The sequence below is a fragment of the Trichosurus vulpecula genome, chromosome 5 (assembly GCF_011100635.1).
Source record: "Trichosurus vulpecula isolate mTriVul1 chromosome 5, mTriVul1.pri, whole genome shotgun sequence".
Taxonomy (NCBI): domain Eukaryota; kingdom Metazoa; phylum Chordata; class Mammalia; order Diprotodontia; family Phalangeridae; genus Trichosurus; species Trichosurus vulpecula.
In genome coordinates, this window is record NC_050577.1 from 180,871,502 (window position 1) to 180,895,818 (window position 24,317).

A 24,317-nucleotide genomic window follows, 5' to 3' on the forward strand; every position below is an offset into this window, starting at 1 on the left:
GAATTTTTCATATTCATCACTTCTTAAGGTGCAGTAATATTCCATTACACTCATGTAATACAGTTTATTTGGCCATGACCCAATCAATGGGTATTTTATATGTAATTTCTTAAACAATAATTTTATTTTGTCAAACAGACTCCCTTTTACTCGATCAGAAACATTTGTACTCGTCCATACTGATCACAGAAGATAATTTTGCTTTGAGATCATCTAAACCTAGAATGTACACTCAAGTGAAATTCTCACTGGGGGAAATCATACTTAAATATCTATACATTTGAGGTAGTTGAAGTGGATATTATGTGATGAAAGTGTAGAGGGTATTGTTAGGAGAGGTGGACCTACATATGTATATATGGCTTCATAATTTTTAATTAAATAAACCTAAGCCTGATCCATACTGTGATGAATCAAGTGTCACTATTTGTGACCATGACCTCTTGGGTCTCAGGTTTCTCATTTTTAAAATGGTGTTGGAATAGATAATATGTGAGGTCTGTCTTTGTTCAAATCAATTCAGTTCAACAAATTTTTATCAAGCTAGCTCTAAAATTCTAATTCTGTGGCATGAAAAGCCTACTTTAATACTTGAGCTCTAACTTCTTGACTCAGGTTCGAAATTTAGGGACATCTTTATTATTTCTCAAGGTGTGAACTATTTCTTAAATATGTAGCCTCTCACATGTCAGGAACAATGTGGTTCAATTTCGGCTAAAAAGAAGGGGGAAAAGTAGCATGTTACATAGAATCTGTCTACGGGGACTTGGTTTTAAAAAGTGGTTTTGTGTGTGTGTGTGTGTGTGTGTGTGTGTGTGTGTGTGTGTGTGTTTTTAGAGTTACTTTATTTTTGATTGTTGATGGGCTCTTGAGCTGTGAATCGCTGCCACAGCAACTCAAGGGAAAACAGAAAAAACCTGGGATAGTGTGTAAAGCTACTGCACTGGAGCGAATGTGGTTTAATTCTTGGCACTAGAAGCCTGTTGGAGAATTACAGTATGCTGGCATGAGTCTCCTGGTCTCATTGTTCCAGATGAGGGAGTCAGTCTTAAGAGTGTTTGGCACTAAGGGGGAATAAGAGGGAGAGTTATAGGGAATGAACATGCCCTGAAGAGGCAGGATGCTGCAGTAACAATGGCTGGCACAGTTGGAGGGCCATTCACCCGTGGGTATTGCTACAGGCACTGATGCGAAGAAGCATATGTGAGCAAAAGAAGCAGGGGTGAAAAAGGGAAAAGAATGCAGTGGAAATGTATCAGAAGGGTCCCAGTGACCGATAAGTAAATAGAGAGCAGGAAAAAGGCATGAGTAATCCAAATGGATTAATGTGAATATTGATTACCTAGAGGGTTAGAGTCTGTCTCATATAATTTCTCCTAATGTATATTCTGTTTATGTTGTATTTATTGGTATTAGTTTAATTTTTTCTTAATTTATTTTAAATCTCTTCATCTACCAATCTCTTACATTTTACTATATGGAAAGGTTAGTGCTACCTTGATAATGATAATGCAAAGTTGTTATTTTAAAAATCAGCCTGGTTGTGATGTTTTTAACTCATTCCTTCAGTAAATACAGGGTTAGTATTTGGAGATTAATTGAAAAGATGCTTATCTCCATTTGACTCACCGAGGCCCTCTTTGTCGTTCCCAGATCTTGGCAATTGTTTATGATAAAAGTTAATGTGTACTTTGTAAGGTTCAGATCAAGGCACCTTATTGAGAGAAACTAGACTATTGTTTGGAGTTATTAGAGAGTATAATTTATATTCTCTGAGTTGCCTACTCCCACAGAGAATTTATATTCAGGATTGTTATGTAAGGAATTTCTACATATATGGAAATACATATATAGTGAGATCCATTTAAGTACATAGAAATTGCATTATTTCATGTATATATTGCTAGTCATTTGTCTTTAGCTTTGATATAAGAAGTTTACTGCTCAAAGAAAATACAGTAAAACATGAGACAAATCATTATAGAAAATACCACACCAATAATTTTGTTTTCTTTACCTTTTCTCTTATAGTGTAGACGTATAAAAATTAATAATCACCCACAAAACCTAACTTTGAAAAGTAAATCCCAAGGCAAGATTGAAGTTGAAATTCATGCCCCCAAACTAAGAACTTAATGTGCTAATCATTGACACCATACAAAGAGATTTCCAAATAGATGTGATAGGATTTCAAACTCCTCAAAGCATCTGGTGTAGAGATAGAAATATAGTTCTATGCTAGGCTTTTTGTTTTTGTTTCTGTTTGTCCATTTCACCAACTAGATGTGGCAGCTTCCATAACAGCTGTAGATCTCCAACTCATCTATACCTCAATAAACATATATTCAGTAACTGCTATCTGCTAGGCACTGTACTAAGCTTTGAGTTATCCTATTCTAGAAAAAAAAAAGGCAGTGACTGCCCTCAAGGAGCTTTCAGTCTTATGGGGTAAAACAAAATGCAAAAGAAAGCTGAAAAGGGAGGGAGGGAGAAGGTACCTACCTTATAGTCTTAGAAAATTGCCTGTGAGTCTTTGATCATGATTACTGCTTGTAAGTGTCAGAGGGAGAATTTAAAGAACTTAATCTCTCTGAATTCAAATGAGTCTTCTGTCTACTATGCCGTGCTACCTCTCATGGATGCATTATTATTTACTTCAGTACCCTTAACTCGAAATGGTCGCATCTGGAGCAAAATTGTGGTCAGGGAAGACATGCAGAAGAAATACTGAGGGGGACGAGAGGGATCAGTATGATACTGGTGACTGTGGTATAGCTTTCTATTTAAAAAAAAACATTATTATTGATGACTAAGTGCTGAGGTCAATTGTTTCCTTACAGGTAACAACCACTGATTACTGAGTAGGAGTGATGGAGTGTTAATATTTGGAACAGACAAATAGATGCTTTTGATGCGGGAATTGAAAGGTGTCTCAAAGCCACCACCTTTCCCACCCACTCCACCGCCCAAAAATCACTATCATATATCCCGGTAGAGCCATAAGGGTTCTTGGGGATCATGTGGTCCAACTCCTTCATTTTACAGAGTATTAAACTGAGTGTTCAAAGGAGGAAAACGATTTGCCCCAGGTACATTCTATTCACTGAAATTGGGACTGCCCTCAGTTGAAAACAAATGGACCAGAGTGCTCATAAATTCATAGACTTGCTAAAGTTGACATGGACCACATTTAAATGCCCTTATATAACAGAAGAGAAAACAAAGACCCAGAATCAATACCAGAACAGAGGTTAGAACTTGGTTTCCCTACTCCCAGCTCAACATTTTTTCTTTTTTTTTTTTCAAGGGAAAAGACAAAGTTTATTAAGGATTCGCCATAATGGGTTGTCTTAAGAAATCCCACCCTTTGTGACTCCTGTTTTCACAAGCGGGCCAGATTCAATCTACTGAGCTAGATTGAATATGAGCCCCTTCATGGAGGCAAGATGGAGATTATCTACACAAAGATTGTGGGAGGGATTGAGGGGTGGTCTGGGGTGACTAGAGGAGGGCTTTAGGGAGGGTCCTGCAGCTCAACATTTTTTCATCAAACCTTTTGAAATTTGACTTACTTTGGGGCATGAATGGTATATTCAAAGCAACAGTACCTGATATCATCCTTCAGGACAGTGTACCCATGACCCCACACACTCACACCCTAAACTCAGGGTTAAGTCGCTTGAGACAGTGAAGATTTGGGGAAAAAAGGTAACCTGGAGATAGGAGTGGGGAGAAGAGTCGAACAGAGGCATTTCTAGAAAGGCATGAATTTTCTCCAGGGACTGAGGTGCCAACTGTCTCCCCACTCCTCCACCTCCTACTACCTCTCTCTGGAGCCATAAGTTCCAGAAGAGTAGAGAACACCTATATCTGGAAAAGCATTTCCTTCTCCCAAGCATAGTCTCAATGATTCTGGGGCCTGAGATTACTGAATTGCCCTCTCCTCCCTTCATAATACAGCCCACTTACTATACACTCTCAACCTCTGAGCCCTAGGATGATTTCAAAAACCAAGGAAGGCAAAACTTCAGGATAAGGAAAAGATTGCCTTGGAAGAGGCATGCATGTGCTCAGAAAGCCATGACCTTCCAACAGTGGTAGAGAAGCTGTTTATTAAAACCATCTTGCCTACTCCCTGAAGGGTCCTCCTTTCCACAGACTAATTATGTGTAAGAGAGAGGATATTCTCCTAGGCTTTTGAGAGTTCCTGGATGCCTCCTCTCCATAAATGAACTGTGAGCAATAGGGAGGCTGATTGGCTTAGAGGAGAGGAAGACTGCAAGACCTCCCTCCACAACCCTATATATGGCCAGGGCTAGTGTCCAATAAGCCTCTGGGTCTGCCTGAGCATCTCCACCTCTAGTCATGGCTCTGTATTTCAGATGTTTGTGATTTTATTGATGCAGATGCAACTTCTAGCAAAGCAGATTGCCAGCCCTCTATATCTTTGTGATTTGCTCTGTTCAAAAAATAATACTAAAACTTACCTTGTAGCCAATCTTTTATTGGTGAGTATTTAACTGAGTTCTGATAAGCAGGTTTTGTGAAGCAGGTTCATGAAAGTGAGGGGGAGAAGGAGAAAGATAGGGGAGAAGGAAATGAAGTCTATTTTAGAGGGATTTCTAGTCTTGTATAACCTAGTATTTCTGGTCTATCACCTTAGCTTTCAAAAACTTGTAGTCACCTTTATGCCATGATGATTAGAATACGATTTTAGTAGGGCATATTTGTGTGTGTTTGTGTCTTATGTGTGTGTGTATTTATATGTGTGTATAATATACATACATACATTATATATATATATATATATGTGTGTATATATTCACATATACATGTAAAGCCCTACCCTAAATACAACTCCTCTTATTATTACCACTAATACTAATACCTTCTCCTCCTCCTTCTTTTCTTCCTCCATGTCTTCCTTCTTCTCCTCCTTTTTTTCTCCTCCTCTCTTCTTCTCTTCTTTCTACTTTTGCTTCTTATCTTCCTCCACTTTTTGCTCCTTTGAACAAAATTAACATACAGCATTTCAGAACACAGGATGTTTATTAGATCACTACACTTCATTTTACACCATCAGCATTGCAACAGGGCTTATGATTGTGTTAAAATTTCATATTACTCATATTCACACATTAATGAACAGATGCATTGTTACTATTGGGATTTTGCCATTTGGCCTTTCAAGTCTCTAATCATGAATTTCCAACTGAAATCTTCACTGTTCATAGGAAAAAATTGGTCATTGATAACGTGACCATCCATTGCATTCATTATTCTCAGCTCAATTCATGCAGTTCTTCATGTATTAGTAGAATCTGATTGAAACATTAGCTAGCCATATTATCTTATTTTGTTTTAGACTTTTGATAGATACACAGTAGATATTTGTTTAAAAAATCTAATCCTTCACTAATATGACACCCACGAAAAGATAGTATGATGTTTAGATGTTAGAACATAGTCATATTTGAATTTCTTGCTTAACTAGCTTTGAGCTAGTCACATAACTTATCTGAATCTTGTTTTTACATTTGGAAAATGTAAATAGTATAGTAATATGTTCCCTGCATGCTCTCTTGCATTTTTATAATGTTCAAAAAATTATGTGTTGTAAATTGACTTTGAAATTCTGAAGAGCTATATTTGTATCATTGCTTCAAATGAATTTTGTTATTTTGTCTAGCCCTATAAAGTAACACTTTGTCTGTTTGGTTTAACACTAAAACTATAAATTAAGTTTGGTAGTATTTTCATTTTATTATATGAAGATGGCTCATTCATAAATTTAAAAAATTATCCCCTACAATAATTTTGCTTTCCTTCTCTCTGTGAAAAAAAATGTTTTGTAATTGTATGTATATGTCTTTAGTGTTTTGGCAGACTGTTGCCAGCTATTATATTTATTTTGTGTTTTTACAATCATGTAAAATAATAGGAGGGAAGTAGCATTCTTGATTTACCCCAGCTTTTATTGGGAAAACTGTAATATCTCTCCCATAGATATATGCTGTGCCTAGCCTCTATTGGAATGTTCTTTAATGACAATGATTCATTTCACTTTCTGGAGTGAGACCTGCCTTCAATCTCCTTATCCTAGACCTTTCCCTCCACTCTTCTTAACATGATCTTGCATATGCTCCCTGCCCAAACTTATGTTTTCACTACTTGCATCTAGGTTGAGTGGGGATAGAGCATTTCCAGTTTCTCCTCTGTTTTCTCTACTCTCTGTGCTCAAATAATGTCTCATTTTCTTATATCTCCCCCAAAACATTTTGATTTCCTTATAAGGGAGCATGAGATTTAGTTCTCATAACATTAATTCAGTTCTTTCGCCTTTCTTTCACCTGACTCTTTAAGAATCCCTTCAATATTGAAACTCTTTCTCCCTTTATGACTCCTCCTTATTCATTCTTTTCACCCCTTGACACAATTTCTTTTTTAATAGTCTAGAAAGATGACACTATTGATTTCTTTGCTTAATCTTTTCTTGATAATTATGCTAATTTACCTTTCCTGCATTTCTCCTTTGAAGTGTTTACAATTTGAATGCTTGCTTGCTTCTTTTTATGCAATTTGTTGTTGCTTATCTAAGAATGTCTCCAACATATCTCTTTTGCTGAAGGGCATCATTTGTGATAAGTGTCATATTTGTGGGGTATGGTATTTTGTCTTGGAGTTTGAACTCCGTCATTTTTTGAAATATCCCATTCTGTTATTTTCTCTGATTCCTTGGATTATGCGGTCATTTTACATTATTCGAATTAGCATTTTTTCATAGCTGAAGGAGTTTCTCATTGCTGCTTTCAAAATGTTTTGTTTTATATTCAGATTCTGAAGGTTATCTACAAACCTTGCAATTGCAAGTATGAGAGTTTTCATAGGTAGCAATTTCTGGACTCAATAAATCAGAACTTTGTTATTTGTTTTCAAAGATTCTGGGTAGTGTTCTGTTATTTTTTCCTCTATCATGATATTTAGGTTTTATAATTTATCTTGTTTTATGAATTTAATATTCTCAAATCATCCCTATCTTCAAGGTTAGTTCTTTAGCTTATATAAAATTCATATATCTTTTCAAAGTTGTCTTTTGCTTCTTTTCTGCCAATTTGTTTTCTACTTATATAATTTTGAGTTTCAAATCTGTCCTTTTTATATAGGATATCTATTTCTTTGGATTTTTCACCTTGTGTTCTAACTTATCTAATTTGGTTTTTGTTGTAGTTATTTCTTAACTTGAGGGATTTTTTTATCTAGTGCCCACCCTGATGACTTCTTTCAAATAATTATTTCTCTCTTGAAAAATTCTAAAATTTCTGTTGTTCCATGATGTCTGTAGAATACCTAGAATTCTCTTTATCACTGGAACTTTTTGGCTCAATTTCATTTATAACATAACATGTACTCAATTTATTATGGCCTTTTGTGAATTTTACTCACTTTTTTTCTGCTTTTACAAGTTTCACTGTTAGTTTATATGCTTTTGAGTTTGAATTTGTTGTCTTTTAAATTTTTTCTCATATTTCTAGTAACTTGTTTCTGACTCCTTCCTCATTCTTTGGCCCCTTCCATTACTAATGCAAGCACTTCTCTTCCTGCACAGATCTAAGAGGCTGAGTGTCCTCAATTTGAGGAATTTGGGATGCTGACTCGTTTCCTGTGGGAAAAGAACTAACCCTAGCTACTTCTCTTGTTCTTATTCCTTTGGTCTCAGAAGCACTATCTCCTCTGGCCATCTCTGTGCTGTTCTTCTTCTGTGCTGCCTTCCCCTCCCCCTCCCCATACTCACATCTCTACACATACCAGAAAGTTGTATGCCTTTCCTTTTTATGACTGAAGAGAATCTATATTTTCAGCCTACTATAGGATATGGGGGGAAGGGGAGGTTGAGACAACAGCACTTCTTGAGGAGGACCAGGTACAGCCACTTCAGCTGAAGCCTTGAGGTAAAAAGACTAGTGAGTTAGAAAATTAAGTGTTTCAGTTCTTAGATGTTATACCATAATGCTTTTAGCTTTTATAGTATTTATTTTTCATCATATAGATTCAGCTTCATTTCCTTTGTGGGGCTTATTAAGTAGGAGAGTTATTTGGAAAACAAGTTCTACTACCATCTTGCCCCATATTCCATTTTCTAACTAAAAATGTAAAATATCGTGAATTTAAGAAATCATTTAGTTCATCTCCCACACCTTAAAGATAAGAAAACCAAAGCCCAGGGAGGTTGTGACTCCCACTGGAAGTAGAAAAGCTTGTATACAAATCCAAGCTCAAACAAACTACTGATGCAAAGTCTAGCCTTCTTTCTACTGCCCCAGTCTGCTTCTCTGCATTCCTTTTACATGTACAAGGTTCAGTGAAATTTGTTTTTATTATGTTTCAAATGATTAAAATATTGTATTTAGAGCTAATGAATCAATGAGATATTTTTGATTTATTTTATCTGCCTTGTGCTAGGCATTATTGAAGGTAAAAGGAATTTGTATTCTATGGGAGGAAGAAGACAATATATGCATATATGAAAATATACAAAATTTATGCATTGAGATAAGATACTTGGGGGACATCTGGGTGGTGCAGTGAGTAGAGCACTGGCCCTGAAGTCAGGAGGACCTGAGTTCAAATGCAGCCTCAGACATTTGACATATGTACTAACTGTGTGACCTTGGGCAAGTCTTAACCCCAATTGCCCTGCCAAAAAAAAAAAAAAACAAATAGATAAAAAAAAGAAATAAGATAATTGGAGAGCAAGGGAATACCTGCTGAATTTGAGGGAATCAGGAAGGGTTTCATGTAGAAGGTGGGGATGTACTCAGCTTTAGGGAAAACTAAAGATTCTAAAGAGGCAGCTAGGTGGCCCATGGGTAGAGCACCCAACAAAGAGGCAGAAAGACCTGAATTCAAATATGACCTCAGATACTTACTAGCTGAGTGACCCCGGGCAAGTCATCTATAAAAGGAGCTGGAAGAGGAAATGGCAAACCACTCCAATGTCTTTGAAGACTTGGACACAGTTGAACTACAAGAAGGGTTCCTAAGAGATGGAGATTAGAGGAGAGTATAAAATTAGAGAGAGAAGAAAAAAGTGTTGTCAGAACCACTCGAGTTTAAACACACACACACACACACACACACACACACACACACACACACACATGCACATCTTAGCTTGGTAAAAACAGAAATACTATATATTTCCTTGGAGTTTCCTTTCCTCATTAGTAAATTTGGGATAATAAATTCTAGACTGAGAGGGACTTTAAAGGTCATCTAGCCCAATCCCTACATTTTACGGCTGAGAAAACTAAGACCTAGAATTAAATTTTATTTAATTCAATTCAACAAAATTCAGTTAAATTCAATTAGCATCTAATGAGTGCCTACTATGTACCTGGTACTGTGCTAGGCACTAGGAATGCAAAAATCATAAAAGAAAGATTAGTCAATTCCCCCAATCAAAGCAGACACAAGTAGCTGAATTGGGATTCGAAAGAAGCTCCTTTTATACCAAATCTGAACTCCTTACAGCAATAGGCTGTTATTCCTAACACGTTGTTATGAGCATTAAAAGAGATATTATATATAAAATATTTTGCAAACTTTTAAAGGTCAGAGAAATGTTAATGTTCATGATGATGATGATGACTCTTCTCTCATCCTGACCACCAGTATATATTTTAAACTAACTCATGCCATTCGAAAATATTTTTGTCATCATTATTCATAGATTTTTAATTACAATTTCTGATATATCATGCCCAAATATTTTGGGGGTTTATCATTTTAAAGGAGCCATTCATTTGTTTGAGGCTTAAAAAGTAGCATACTTGGATAAAGTTGTTTTACAACTAAGTCTTATATCTTTATAATAGTCAATAAAGAGAGACCTGGAGTGTTCTGCAGGTTTCAGAAATTGGGCTACTGTTCCTTTAACTCTGCAATTTAGACAGAAGACTTCTGTTTCTTTATGAGCACACTACAGTGAATATTTTGTCTAGCTGCAGGGGAAAAACTTTGTCATGGACTTTGCAGACAATAGCCTTAAAAGTAAAATGGTCTGCTTTTGGTGCCTGGAGGTTCTGTAGGCTATTGTTAGTTCACAATGAATTTCTATTGCTGCGTTCCTGCTTTGCAAAGGTTTGTTAGCTTTTAATGACTGACAGTCAGTCACTCTATTGCAAATATCCACATTGGCTGCACCATGTATACAGGAACCTCAAAAAATTTTGAAGAGTGCTAGGGAAAAAAAAAGAGAAATGGAGATGTTTATTTGACCTACCCAGATAGGTTTTAAAAATGATTCCCTTCAAAAAGTGTTTACTGGGAAAGTACAAACTTTGGGAGTATTTACAAAAAAGTGTTTAAAGTAAAGTCATTTAATATCATGAATAGTAGCCTTGTTTACAATGCACAATATTTTATCCAATTCATTGTTATGAAATTGCCTCTATCATATTAAAGAGTATAGGAAAGAAAGTTGGTTTTTGAAGAAAGAAATTAGAGATTCTCATTTAGCGGGGAAGACTTTGGTACAAACAGATAGAAACAATTTTGATTTTTTTTTATTTTGAAGCTCATTGTGGACACACAAACACAAGAATGCACATATAAGGGTGTGTGTGTGTGTGTGTGTGTGTAGATAGACAGACAGACAGATTGATTGATATATGTAGACATTTATAGATATGTGCACCCACAGTAATGTTTGTATTTATATGTATGGAGCCTATAATACAGTAGCATATCAGACTCAGTTTCTCATTTTCTATGAATCTTTTTAAATTAAAGATAAAAAATTGTTTATATAGTATTGTTACTTTTCCATGAAAAAATTCCAGCGTAGTTTTGTTGAAAACTCTTTACAGACTTTGGGACACTAATTGTTGATAGCTTTAACTTGGGGGTCCGAAAAAGTAGGAACGTTAACCAAATGAGATAATGAAGATTCCTTAAAATGCATTTTACTGTGGGGAAAATTAACCAGTTTCTAATAATCACATGGTCCCTAGGCCAGACGGTCCCTTTGATAAGTTAACATGTACTCCCTTTATGCTCCTAGTAGGGGGTAAACAAATGTCTGAACAAATACAAATACACATAAACACAAATGTGGAGAATAGCAGTGGATGTCTTAGATCCAGATAATAAGTGTGAGTATTGTTATTTAGATGGAGCATACTGGGACACTTATCTTTTAGTACACTCCATTTTCTAACTGAATGCAGTGCTAATCGTGGTATTGAAAGCCATTGTAATTGTGTACCCATCTAAACGCTGACAAGAATATACAATTACATTGTTTGGAATTGAGTTTAATGTTTTTTTCTGAATTTTATTAGCATTTATATTTACTTATACATTACGATTGAACACAAAAGAAGAGGTTACAATGCAAGTGTTTCTGCGATACAAATATCACACCCATCCACAATCCTGAGGTCTAAAATGTACATTTCCTCTAAATACTTGTGCCACCATTTTTAAAAGGGAGTGATGTAAATCTGAAATGAGCAAAATAATGGGTTTCCATTCTAGGAAATACTTTCTCTCTGGATTTTACAATTTCATAAAAGCTTTTTTTTTTCACACTAACTTAAGGAAATTACTTACAATATTCGTATTACTGGCAAATCTTTCTTCAGTGTGCTTACCAACACCACGATGTTTAAGCACATATTATAAAGTGGATGGAATTGTAAACACACAGAGGGATATAATTACATGTAGCAGATTTAAGTGCTAATTCTTTTGCCTTTTTTTTACTGTGCATTTTATCAACATAATTATTTTTTGACTGCAGACTAACACTCTGAAACTGACAAGCAGGAACTTGTTCACTAAATTGGAAAACAATGAACTCCAGGTTTATATGTACCTATTGTCATACAGAATTAGTATGGCTTTGTTCCGCAAGAGGAAAAAGCTAATGATTTCGAAACAGCAGGTGACAAAATACATTCTTTTTTTCCTCCCCTCTTATCAGTTTGTTGATGAAGTCATTATGAACTGGGGCCCTGGTTAGGGATGGCCTTATTTTTAGCAGATAGATTTTTAATGAGCTCTATTGTAAAAACAGTCATGTTGATTTTCTTACTCCCCCCCCCCCTCTTCACACAGAAACTCCCAGTATTGAAAAGCTCCTATCAAAGGACTGGAAAGACAAGCTTCTTGCTATGGGATCAGGGAACTTTGGAGAAATAAAAGGTAAAATCTCTGTGATCATCTTGATCCAAAATGTGCTAAAACAAAGATGTTATTTACATTTTTAATGGTGCTAAGGAGCTTCTACTTTTGTTTTCTTCTCCATTTTTATTATTTTCTGTTATCTTATGCAATCTCTTTCTATAGTGGTTTTTATTTCATGAGAGTCACCAGATGATCCCCAATTTTTTTTTGCATGTGATATTGTAAGATATATAAACACAAATATATGTGTGTATATATATATATATGTGTGTATATATATATATTTTTTTTCTGTGTACATATACATACTTATCCAAACAGACAGATATACATTCACGTTTAAGACTTTGGCTTTTGTAACTTCTTATTTAAATGATCTATAAGAAGAAAACTTTGTGAGCAAAGATGATTTTCATAGAGTCTACATGTGGAAAATGTACAAGTATATGGTTTGTATTCAAAATCAGAATTAATGAATGTTACAGAAATAACAAAATGTTTTATATACATATTCTTGCAGATCACATACCCAAGGGCTTGGTTTTACTTGAATGAGTAATTAAATGAAACTAATAGAAAGATCCTGTACAGATTTCAAAAAATAGAGAACAAGTCCAAAGACAGAAGCAATCAGTTGAATTTTTATGTCCAGTTTATGTCAATTAAATTAAGAGAAGGGGAAAATGTATTTGTCTATGTCTGATACAAAAATATCATTTCTTCTAAATAGTATTAGCTTCTACTAAAGAGAAAAACAGCTGTTCTATATATCCAGCAACTTAGTACAGTCACTTACACATAGTAGAAATGTAATAAATGCTTCTTCAATTGAGCTGAACTAAAAATAGATAATAATTTATCATCATTGCATATGATATATTACATACATAGAATCATCCAGATATGCTACAAACAGGTTTATAATGTCATTGTAATTAGGTGTGGATATATAAGTGTACATAATATGTATATATATATATATATATATATATATATATATAAACTCAAACATATATGGGCACACATTGTTGTCTCATTAAATAAAAGTAGCAGATTTCATTTCTGCAGAGGTTTTTTTTTTTTTTAGTTTCAGAACATCCAAATGAAAGGCAAAAAATTAAGAAGTCATTTTTTTAAATGTTGGGTCTACATGATGCTAACATGTTTGGAATGTTTGGATATTTGGAAACATCTAGATAGTTGACTGAATAGTTCAGTTTCATTAAAATGCTTAATGTTATAAAGAAATAGCGTATAATTAACTATAAATGGAAAAAAATGATAAATCATATCATATTCAAAGAAATGTATTGGAACAAATGTGACCTAAAAGGATATAAGGCAAAGTCTGAGTTCAGGAATTGAGAATTTCCATTTTGATGTTTAATTTTAAGTAGAAGCTGCTCTTCAACCCTTTAGCTCCTGAAGTTTAGAAAGTGATTTCAAAGGTACTCCATTCTCTTTTGGACTGAGTCAGAAATCCTATGAAGAATACAGGGCTGAGAGGATTGTCTGTTCCAAGTCTGTGTGATCTCATTCTGTTGGAGAGTAATCATTTTTACCCCTCCCTCGTTTTCCTTCACAAGTCAAACTTAAAAGCAGAAACAGCAGCAATGATAAGCTAACACTAAAGAAACTCAGCAACCCTTTCAGCTTTGCCCAGGGGGAGGATGGGAAACTGGAGTACAGTCACAAAAGAAGTTTCTGTGTCTTTAATTTTTGGTTTGGGGCACTTTACATTTGGAGCACAAGTTTAGTGATTGTTCTCTAGTTTTATTCAAAAGTCTGCTTTCTAATGCATTTTAAAGCAACTGTAGGTCTGTTGTGGGGAAGGGGCATGGTTATTAGATGTTTGGATCAGGTTTGGCAATAAACTGTGAAAGCAGGCTAGATTATTTTTCCTACTGACCGCTTGTGACAGTTAGAATTACTTTCCATTGTTCATAGGTGACTAAAAAGGAAATAGGGTTCAATAGTGTTTTGCGCTTTGGGGGGCAAATTAATTTTATTGCAAGTTGTTGGGGTTCAAGCTGGATGATTGTGTAGTAGCTTGGAATGAAGTTTGCATGCCAATGCTGACCAAAATGGAGAAGAACAATAGCTCACATCTGTAGTATGAGGCAGATGAAAGGAATGCACATGGACACTTGGTTTTTAATATTAGACTCTGAAGTCAATAGGATCATAGGTTAAGACTTGGAAGGGACTTCAAAGGCCATGTGGTTCATACCATCTGGTACTTTTACAGGTAAGGAAACTGAGGTCCACAGAGATTAAGTGAGTTGTTCACCCATCATACAGGTGGTATGTATTAGAGGCAGGATTTGAAAGCATATCCTCTGACTCCAGAGCCAGTGTTCTTTCCACTGTGCCAAGATATCTTCTTGTTTAGTGGATACTTTTAAATTTCTATCTTTACATATTTACCTTGAGGGAATACTTTATTTGGTTTAGCTATTAATGATTTTTGAAATAAAATTTTTAAGATCCTATGTTATTTATATATGTGGGCATGTTTAGGCATTAAAGACATTCAGCCAATCATTTTGTGATTAAATCACTTTTTCTGTTCAGTAGTTCAAAATTTAACTATATTTTTAGAAAAAAAAAACATTTATTTTCTTCTTTTTAAGAGTGCTTATGTTTACCATAAACCATTGTTCCAGAGTTCAAGTTATACTCTTAACTTGCCCAGGGTCAGTCAGCCTGTAAGTATCTGCTGCCAGATTTGAACTCAGGAAGACAAGTCTTACTGATTTCAAGCCTGGCACTTTTATCCACTGTGCTACTTAGCTGCCCAGATTGATTTCATTCTATTTTCCTTCCTTCATTCATTTTATGTTCTAGCCAAATTTGATTGCTAGTTCTTTCGTAATTTGTCCCTCAGCTCAGTGCTTTTTCATAAAGACCTTATGGAATCCTACCATCATAGGAATACCTTCCTCACACATCACCCTATTGAAAGTCTTCTTTTAAGGCCTAAGTCAGATGCCGTGTCCTCTATGAAGACTTCCTTTATATGCCCGCTAAAAGTAATCTCTCCCTGCTCACTTTTTTTTTATAGCTCTCTTATTCCATTTCACATTCCTTATACTGTGCTAATTTAAAAATAAAAGAAAATTTGTTGTGCTCTCCCCAGCCCCTATTGTACAGATTGTAAATTCCTTGATAGCAGAAACAATGTTAATTTTCTTCTTTATCTAGAATAGAGAATAGAGCCAACTATTTCTGGGACCTGCAGGGGCTTCGTGCACTTGGTGCTCCCTGCTTTGTACCTGGACATATGGTCTCGTACAAGGTTCGTTGGTGAGGGAACCTGGATTTCATAAGAGTGGATTTTTTATGCCAATTCCCACATTCATTCATTGACTTGCCACCCCCATCCCAGCTATTCCAGAAACAATTATAGTCTAATATTCACACACCCATCCACCCACACACACACACACACACACACACACACACACACATACACACACAAGATACTCAGTGTACAAATACAAATTGGTTATGGGACATATCCTTTACAGAAAAGGTAATAAGAAGCACAAAAGAATCAAAGTATAAATAAAGAATGCTTAGATCAGAAATCTGTAACTCATCACTATTTACAAAACCAGTTGGAAGGTTTGTATTCAAGCCCTATTTAGGACATGAAACAGTTTTCAACACTGTTTAGCCTTTACCTTTACTAAACAGAATCCAATCAAATGCTAAATGGGCATCTTCTTTCAAGTGGGCTTTCTTTATCTGATGCTGTCTTCCTACTGTTGCTTCTATTGCTATCATAATCATAACCACTCCAGTAGTCACTGCTCTTGGCTGGTGGGAGATGTGTCCAACACAACCTTAGGACTTCAGGCTTTCCTAGCTCTCACTAGGACTTGTACGAAAGGAAAGACTCAAAAGGTAGGCAGCCTTACCCTAGATACCAGCTTGCCTAGCTAAAACACCTGTTCCCAGCTTACAACGTGGGGAAGAGTAAATCATGTCATCTATTTGACACTCCGAACAGCTCAGAGAATCCTAATGCTTTAAAGCTGGAAGCACAAGTGATGGCTGGTACCTCCTTTGTATATCCATGGAATTTTGACTTATCAATCAAATATGGGAACTCAACACACCAATGAGCCATAATAAACTGGAAGCACTCTTGCCCAATTGCCACAGCTTCCATGTGTCACCTAAAATGGCAACTGAGCATGCTCCAGAAGGAGAAGTAGAGAATATGTGTCACATCCATAGTCTGAGAGCCTAGCAGAGCATCTTACATATAACCAGATAGTGTGCACTTTAGAAATGTTTGTTGAATAGAATTGAATGTGTCCAAAGAATTCAAGTTAGAACTTAGTCAAGGCATTAGTTTAATTTTCTCTTACTATGAAAGAACGGCAAAATTTTTAATGGGGGAAATAGGCTGCATTTTATTCCAAATATTTACATTCTTTCATTCATTCATTCACTCTTTCATTTATTCAACAAATATGTGAATAAACTGCCATCATTTCTACCTGGAAACAGTCTTGGTTTTAAAGAAACATAAAAGACTTCATGACAATAGTTTGATATAGTATACTTTTCCTCAATCATCCTCTCTCCTCTAGACATCTCAACTTCTTCATTTCTAATGGTTCCTCCCCTATTACCTTTAAATGTGTCCAAGGTTGCTCCATCCTTAAAAAATGTTCAATAGATGCTACCATCCCCTCAAGTTATTATTATATATGTCGTAGCTTTCTCCACCAAATTCATTTTAAAATCTGTCCATACTTGCTTCTCCCACTTTGCTCTTTTCACTGAGTCCTTGACCCTGTCTGATCTGTCTCTCAGCCTCACCATTCTCTCCAAATAGCTCTTTCCAAAGTTATGGATGATCTCTTAATTGCTAAATCTTGAGGGTCTTTTCTCGGTACTACTCCTCAATTTGCTGCATTTTAACTTTGCTGTCCACTCTTTACTCTTGGATACTTTTCCCCCTCTGCATCTTCATGACACTACTCTCTCCTTGTTCATCTCCTGCCCTCTCACTGGTTCTTCTCTGTCTCCTTTGCTGAATTTTCATCCATATGAAGCCCCTAACTCCAACTTTTCCCCAGTTTCTTTCACAGGCCATCTTTACATCTCCCTTTGAATTTTTCCTTTTGGTAACCTTATCAGTTCAATGAGTTGACCTATCATCTCTATGCTTATGATTTTCTGATATACATACCTAGCCTCTCTCTTCTGTGAATTTCAGTCCCTTATCACTAGTGACCTATTGGTTATTTTTAATTAGATGTTTTGGAGACAAATTAAACCTAAGACTGAACTCATTACCTTTTCTTCTAAACAGTTCCCTCTTTCAAGCTTTTCATATTTTTGCCACAGTTATTATTCTAAGATTTTATAATACTTCCTTGAAATGTATCAAACCAAACATTTTGCTAGCAAAGCAGTGTGACATGGGGAATAGAAAGAAGTGCTACACCTGGAGTCATGAAGACCTGACTTTAAATGCTGCTTCCTTCAAAACTTAGATGTGTTTCCACAGGCAAGTCACTTAAGTGTTCTGAACCATAGCATCTTAAATGTGTATAATAGGCTTAATGTAATAGTCTGTTGTACCTACTTCACAGTGTATATAAATATACGTGTGTAAATACACACACATTTTTTAAAGCCACAGTTAAAGAAGTGATGAATTATGTGGTCATTGCTAATTAATAATAATTATAATAAATGCTATTATTACAACTGTCATTTATGTAGTTTTAAAGTTTAGAAAGATTTTTACACACATATCTCATTTAAAACTCTCAACAGACACTATAGACATCACATTATTATATACTACAGGTGCTGTCAGAGCTGGGATTTGAACCTAGGTTTCTCTTTGATGCCAAGTCCAGCATTCTTTCTGCTATAATAGGTGATTGAAATTATTAATTTTAATTTGCTATGTTTCTTCTCTTTAGTTGTTTACTAGTAGTTTTACCTCTAAAAATGTTTTAGACACTGAAAGGAAACTGGTACATAGAATATAAGCTTTTAACAGTTTAACAGTTGCCTTGGCATCCGTTAGGGCAGCAGAGAATAAGTATAGCATAGTAATTATTATCATTCTGTGGTCAGTTGGAGAGTGCCAGTTTCCTTACGTCAGTGTAATAGCATAACTGGTTGTTTGAAAAGGGAAATCAGATATGAAGTTCATTAAGGCTACTCTTACCTGTCCTGCATACTAGGAATCAGTCCAGTACTTAGGGAATATTTTCAGGCCATATGCCTGAAAATGCCTATCAGCTGCTTTTAAGCCATTCCGAAATGCTTTAGAAAGAAATCTCTGTGGTTCTTGAGTCAAACAAATGCAATGTCTTACTAAACAGATTTCTCCCTTTGGTTTAATAATTTATGATGAATATGGTCAAAAACAATTTTAAGACTATTTAGTTTGTTTTGTTTTATCATATTAAAGCCAAATGAATAGAGTACTGACTAATAAAAATGACCTTTAGTATTCCCTACTTTGCACCAAAATTGTCCATAATAAATTGAATGTGTTATTAACTATGTGTTTGAACCTATCAAAATAAAGTATATTTAATTGCTAAAATAATATCCTAGGTTCGTATTCTTAATAAAATACCCAGAAAAGTTGTCAGGATCATGTAATAATTACTAGTCTATGAGAACTGGCCTTAATGTGAATATAACTGGATCTTTTTTGTAGAATTTCTATGAATTATAACCTTCATTAATAATAAAATGTAATATATATATATAATAATATATTTTATGACAACTAAAATATAGTGACACATGTAATCCTTATCTTCATTATGTAACTAATAAAATCCTGGTGTTATTTACCTATGCTGGATAATCATTCATGGGCAAAGAATGATAAAAAAATGATAGTTATTCATCAAATATTTCAATTCATTCTATTAGTCTTCTATCTAGAACTTAAAGTAGAACTGTCCAAAATGCAACTGATATCAGTCCAAATACCAGCATACTTTAATATTTAAAATATTAAATGAATTAACCACAGAGAACTGTTAAATAGGTAAATCTATTTATGAGTAGTAGAAACAGTAGCAGTGGGTAATCATGGTCATGGTTGCACAACTAAATGCCACCTAATTTAAGTGTGTTCACATAATAAATACTATACAAATAAATCTGAGGCAATGAGTTCTTGGAGGCAAGTAACTATATTGTACAATTTCTGGAGATATGGTAATGATGATGTTCAAAGTTGGCTTATTTATGTTTATATGTTGGCTAAGCAAAGAACTCTTAAATTTAAAAAAAAATAGTCCATTGTTAGCTCTGTTGAATTTCTTCCATGAAAAAGACTTGGCTCATGATGGAACTGGGTTCCCATCTGGATCAGAGAATGAGTATAGTAGGATTGTAGTAAGACTAACAGACAACAGTGTAGAGTACTACATCAGTACACACAAAATATTCAAGAATCCAGCAGAAGGCCTTTAGTGACATTGGTAAGGAATGGAGGAGATAGAAAAATGCTGATGACATCCTTTGCCCATCAAAGTAGCATCATCATCACCACCAACAATAAAAACCTGATGATAAATCCAGAAGAATTTAAATTTGGCTTGATTCAAAGTACTTTCAATCTACTGGGCAGAGTTCCCAAAAGAAAGTACTGCATATTCTTCCCAGATTTCATCAGTGGAATCCTTCTTGAAAGCAGCCCCAACTCTAGACAAAAATTAAAGAGAAAAAAATCCATTTCAGAATTTCACATTGTTGTTCAAAATAACATCAGGACAAAAGAAAAATTATTCAGGGTTGGAGGGAAGACTTGCTTATACAGAAATTATTTAACTTCCATTTATTTTAAGAAGATAAATTTTGCCTCATATTACTTTAATCTTAAAGATTGTTTGTAGTACGATATAACAAGTACATATCATATGCCTCTTATGCGCAGAGCACTATGCTTGGCCTGCCCTGAGAGATACAAGACTTATTTAGCTCAGGGTTTCTGCCTTATGGAACTTATAACCTAGTAAGATAATACAGGTAAAGCACACATAATATAAATTATAGACATAAATAACAGAAACATGAAGTGAGGTACCCAAATAATTATAGATAGTTCTCCAATATTCCCCAAGTTTATGAAGAAGTTGTGTTCCAAAAGTTTATTTGTATATGAAGAATGCTGAGAAATGTGGCAAATTTTGTATAAACTGATACAGACCAAAAGAAGCCAAATGAATGGCACAGTTTTTGTTGTTGAGTAGTGTCAGGCATGTCCTACTCTCCATAACCCCATTTTGGGTTTTCTTGGCGAAGCTACAAGAGTGCTTTGCCTTTTCCTTCTCTAGCTCATTTAATAGATGAGGAAACTGAGATAAACAGGGTTAAGAGACTTGGCCAGGGTCATATCCCTAGTATCTGAGGCTGGATTTGAACTCAGGTCCTCCTGATGTCAGGACTGGCATTCCATCCACTGTACCACCTAGTGGCCTAAAGAGCACAATAACTATAATGAAAAGTTTATTGATTCTAGAGTTTGTTTTTCTTACAATTGAAGAAGCCAGTTAAGGACCCAGAGGATGTCATAAACTTTTTACCCTCACTGCCCAGATGTGGACGGCTATTAGAACAGCTTATTTTGTATATTGTCAGACATGGTCTCTCTATCAGGTATTACATGTAAAATAGTAGAAATATATAAACACAGATTGAATGAAAATGAGGGAATGGAACAAAATCTAAATTTCCTCAAGTGACCAAAAATTCAAAAGTTGCTATCACAATTTTAGACAAAGGAACAATAAAATTTTATGACTGGAGAAACAAATAAGAAAACTATATTCCTTAAAGTCACCATAGACAATGAAAAAAATAATATCATTAAATATGAGTTAAATGGTATCACATCTAAGTTTTTCAAATAAAATAAAGATGAATTAACAAAGTACATTAATACAATTAAAAAGGGGATACTTTAATATTCTTTCTCTCAGAGCTGGATAAATCCAAACTCTGATATTGAATTGAAATATTAAATATATTTTATCAGCATCCCATAGTAACTTTACAAAAAAATTGATATAAACACAAAAGATATAAATAAAGTTGTATTTTATGGAAAGAAGAGAATGGATATAAGATTTAGTTAGGGCAAAAAGACAAGCTTTTTACCCTATTTTATACCTCCTTACCTCTAAGTCTTTGAACAATAGTGGCATTTATATCATATTTTTAGCTTTAAGCTTTGGATGTCTATTATCACTAGCTTTATTTTAGGTTACTATTAATTTGAGGGGGCTTATGACCAGATCATCTAATGAATGTTACTTTTTCTAATGAATATGTTATTTTTTCTCAACTTATTTAAAAATCTTCCAAATTACTATTAGTGTATTTTGAACGTAGTTCTTAAAATTGTAAAAATGAAATAACTTTCACTTAATATGTAAGAAAAATTATTTTTATCAAGGAGGATAGAAATTTACTAGCTGAATTTCAATAAAATTATTTGCCTAATTTATAAATGGGAGTGAAAAATGGGTGTCAAGATTTAGTAAGTGCAGCCAATGATGTGCTTCTTCCATTTGTATCGACATATCTTTGTTAGTTACCTTTTTCAACTATGATATCCTATCCATTAAAACCAAATATTGAAATAAATTCTACTTAGAACTTTGACTTGCTACATCACAAAGTTTTAAACCAATATGTTTTAAAGCAAGGCTTTTCAAAAATAATGAAGTATTATTCTCACTAAAATGTCATTATTAATAATATTTCATGAGAAGAAAAAGGTTTTCATAACATTTATGAAATATTTTCTAAATATTCTATCTTTACCACATCCTTTTTATTTCTATTTTATATATTTTAAAATGTATATAATTATAGCACAATAGTATATGTACATGCATATAATTTTTTACAAGTAAATAAATAAATATATAATGCAGAGGTCTCAAAAAAAAATATTTTACTGCCAGGAGTGTGAAATCAAAAGATTTTGGAGACTAGGATTTTGTTCTATGATACTGTAGCAAATCTGAAACAAAATCCTTGAAATGTCTCTTACTTTTTTATATACTTCTCCTTCTCTCTGTCTTGTCACAATGATGGTATTCATTGCATTTTTAGCTTTACTTTTGAAGTCCTTATCCCTAGATTTCTGTTGAGTTTTTAACTAATATTTTTTAGGTATTATGGATAGATTATCTGTATTATTTCCTAATGAATGTTATTTTGACAGGTTTTAAAATCAAGATAATTCTTGTATTCCTAAATTCACAGACATAAATAATATTGCTACCTTGTTCTATGAACATGATTTTTAGCCAATGATTTTTAAATGAATGTTTTACTTTGATAGTAGACTTAGTTATTGAAATTGCTAGTATCACTCAAAACTTCCAAACCTCATTCATTTTTTTCCTGCTGTATTTTCTGATAGACTATTTTAGCAACCAATATTAATAGTGAAGGGGATCTAATAAAACTAGCTATGTTAATTGCCACTGTGATTTAATCAATTCTACTTTGCTATGAATACAAATACTAGCAATTTTACTGCCTGACATATAATCAGTGAACACCTTTACTGAATACCTATTATTATGTCTGACCCTTAGTAGGCACTTAATGTTTACTGAATTTAGAGCCTAAATTCTACCCCATTATAGGATCTAGAAATATAAAGATATATGCCATCTATCCTCTATAAGTTTGTAATCATACATAGGTCTTTCCTTACTGTTCATTTACTGGTTTATGTAAAATAAGTTGATGACTTTATTCCAATCCCTAATGCACAAGTAAAAGTTACAAGCCACTAACTATAGCTGTAGATTTTGAGAAAGGTACATGCTTTTTCAGCATAAATAGACAGGAAGGAATGAAGTGGGGTGGGGAAGAATGACTGGGTTATAACAGGCCCTTCTATCTAATTACATGTACAGGTGGCAAATACATTATTAAAATAGTGCTTAGTGTCTTACATTTGAAGTGAAAATTATAATTAAAAAGTATTTTCTCTCCTACTGCTAGTACTTTACCGTAGGGGTCTTGTCTATCTGGTGAGGTTTAACAGAACTCTTAAATGTGATACTGTTTCTGGTGGGGTTTAACAGAACTTTTAAATGTGATACTATTTCAGTTGTCAATGAAATTCTCACATTTCCTGTATACCCAACAAGTATCTTAATGCACTGGTCAAACAGATACATATATATACACATACATACATATATATGTGTACATATATATGTATACATATACACACACACACACAGTTTAAATTTGTTGAATATACTCAAATACTTTAATCAAATTCCATTTTTTTTCCTTCAAATCCTCCTAATTCTAACTATGGAGAACATTTTTTCAGATTAAAAAATATATATTTCTGGAAAAAGCATTAAACTGGGTTCTGCCTAAAAGGTCCAAGATTTAGCTATCTCTCATTTTATAGGCTTCTCTTTAATTTTACTTCTTCAAAGAGACCATCTTATAAAAGAGAATATTATTTTTATGATAATATCCAAAACTTATTTTCATTTTTATTGTTATTTAACTTTTCATAGATTTATACCTTATTTGCTTGACTAATTATAATCTCCTTCAGGAAAGGAATTGTGTCATATTTTCTGAACTCCCCAATCCTCCCATATATATTTCAGTTAAGTATTGATTAGTATAAACAATCAGTCCTATAAAGTAGTTGCATTCATTGTATTTGTATTGCACATTTCCATTACATAATTATAACTTTTAATAATATGAATTCAACTACAATCTGTCCAGTTTGCAGTATTCATTATTCACACCAATATATATATATATATATATATATATATATATATATATATATATATATATATATACACACATATATATACCAACATATACCAATTAGATCGTATGACCAGGCAGTAAGTCCTGTAAATTGAAATTTACTGGTAGTGAAACTTACTTGTCTTGATAAAACAACCAAGTTTTTTTTAAATTGGGTGGGGAGAGGGATTTTTAAAATGACAAATATTATTTATTTATTTGATAAGTAAAAATCTTCCAAAATAAATTTGGGAGATGGGCATATGGATGATCAAAAAGTTTTGGAACTGGAAAATTTCTCTCACGTGTAG

The 24,317-nt window shown here is 34.1% G+C and overlaps 1 protein-coding gene across 1 annotated transcript in view; it reads left to right on the forward strand.

Annotated features, from left to right (window-relative positions):
• SOX5 (SRY-box transcription factor 5) overlaps positions 1 to 24,317 on the forward strand; it is a 491,049-nt gene that overhangs the window by 233,388 nt on the left and 233,344 nt on the right. Inside the window, exon 4 of the mRNA XM_036761148.1 lies at positions 12,121 to 12,207. Within this exon, the coding sequence (XP_036617043.1) occupies positions 12,121 to 12,207 (87 nt within the window). The remainder of the gene's footprint in view (positions 1 to 12,120; positions 12,208 to 24,317) is intronic.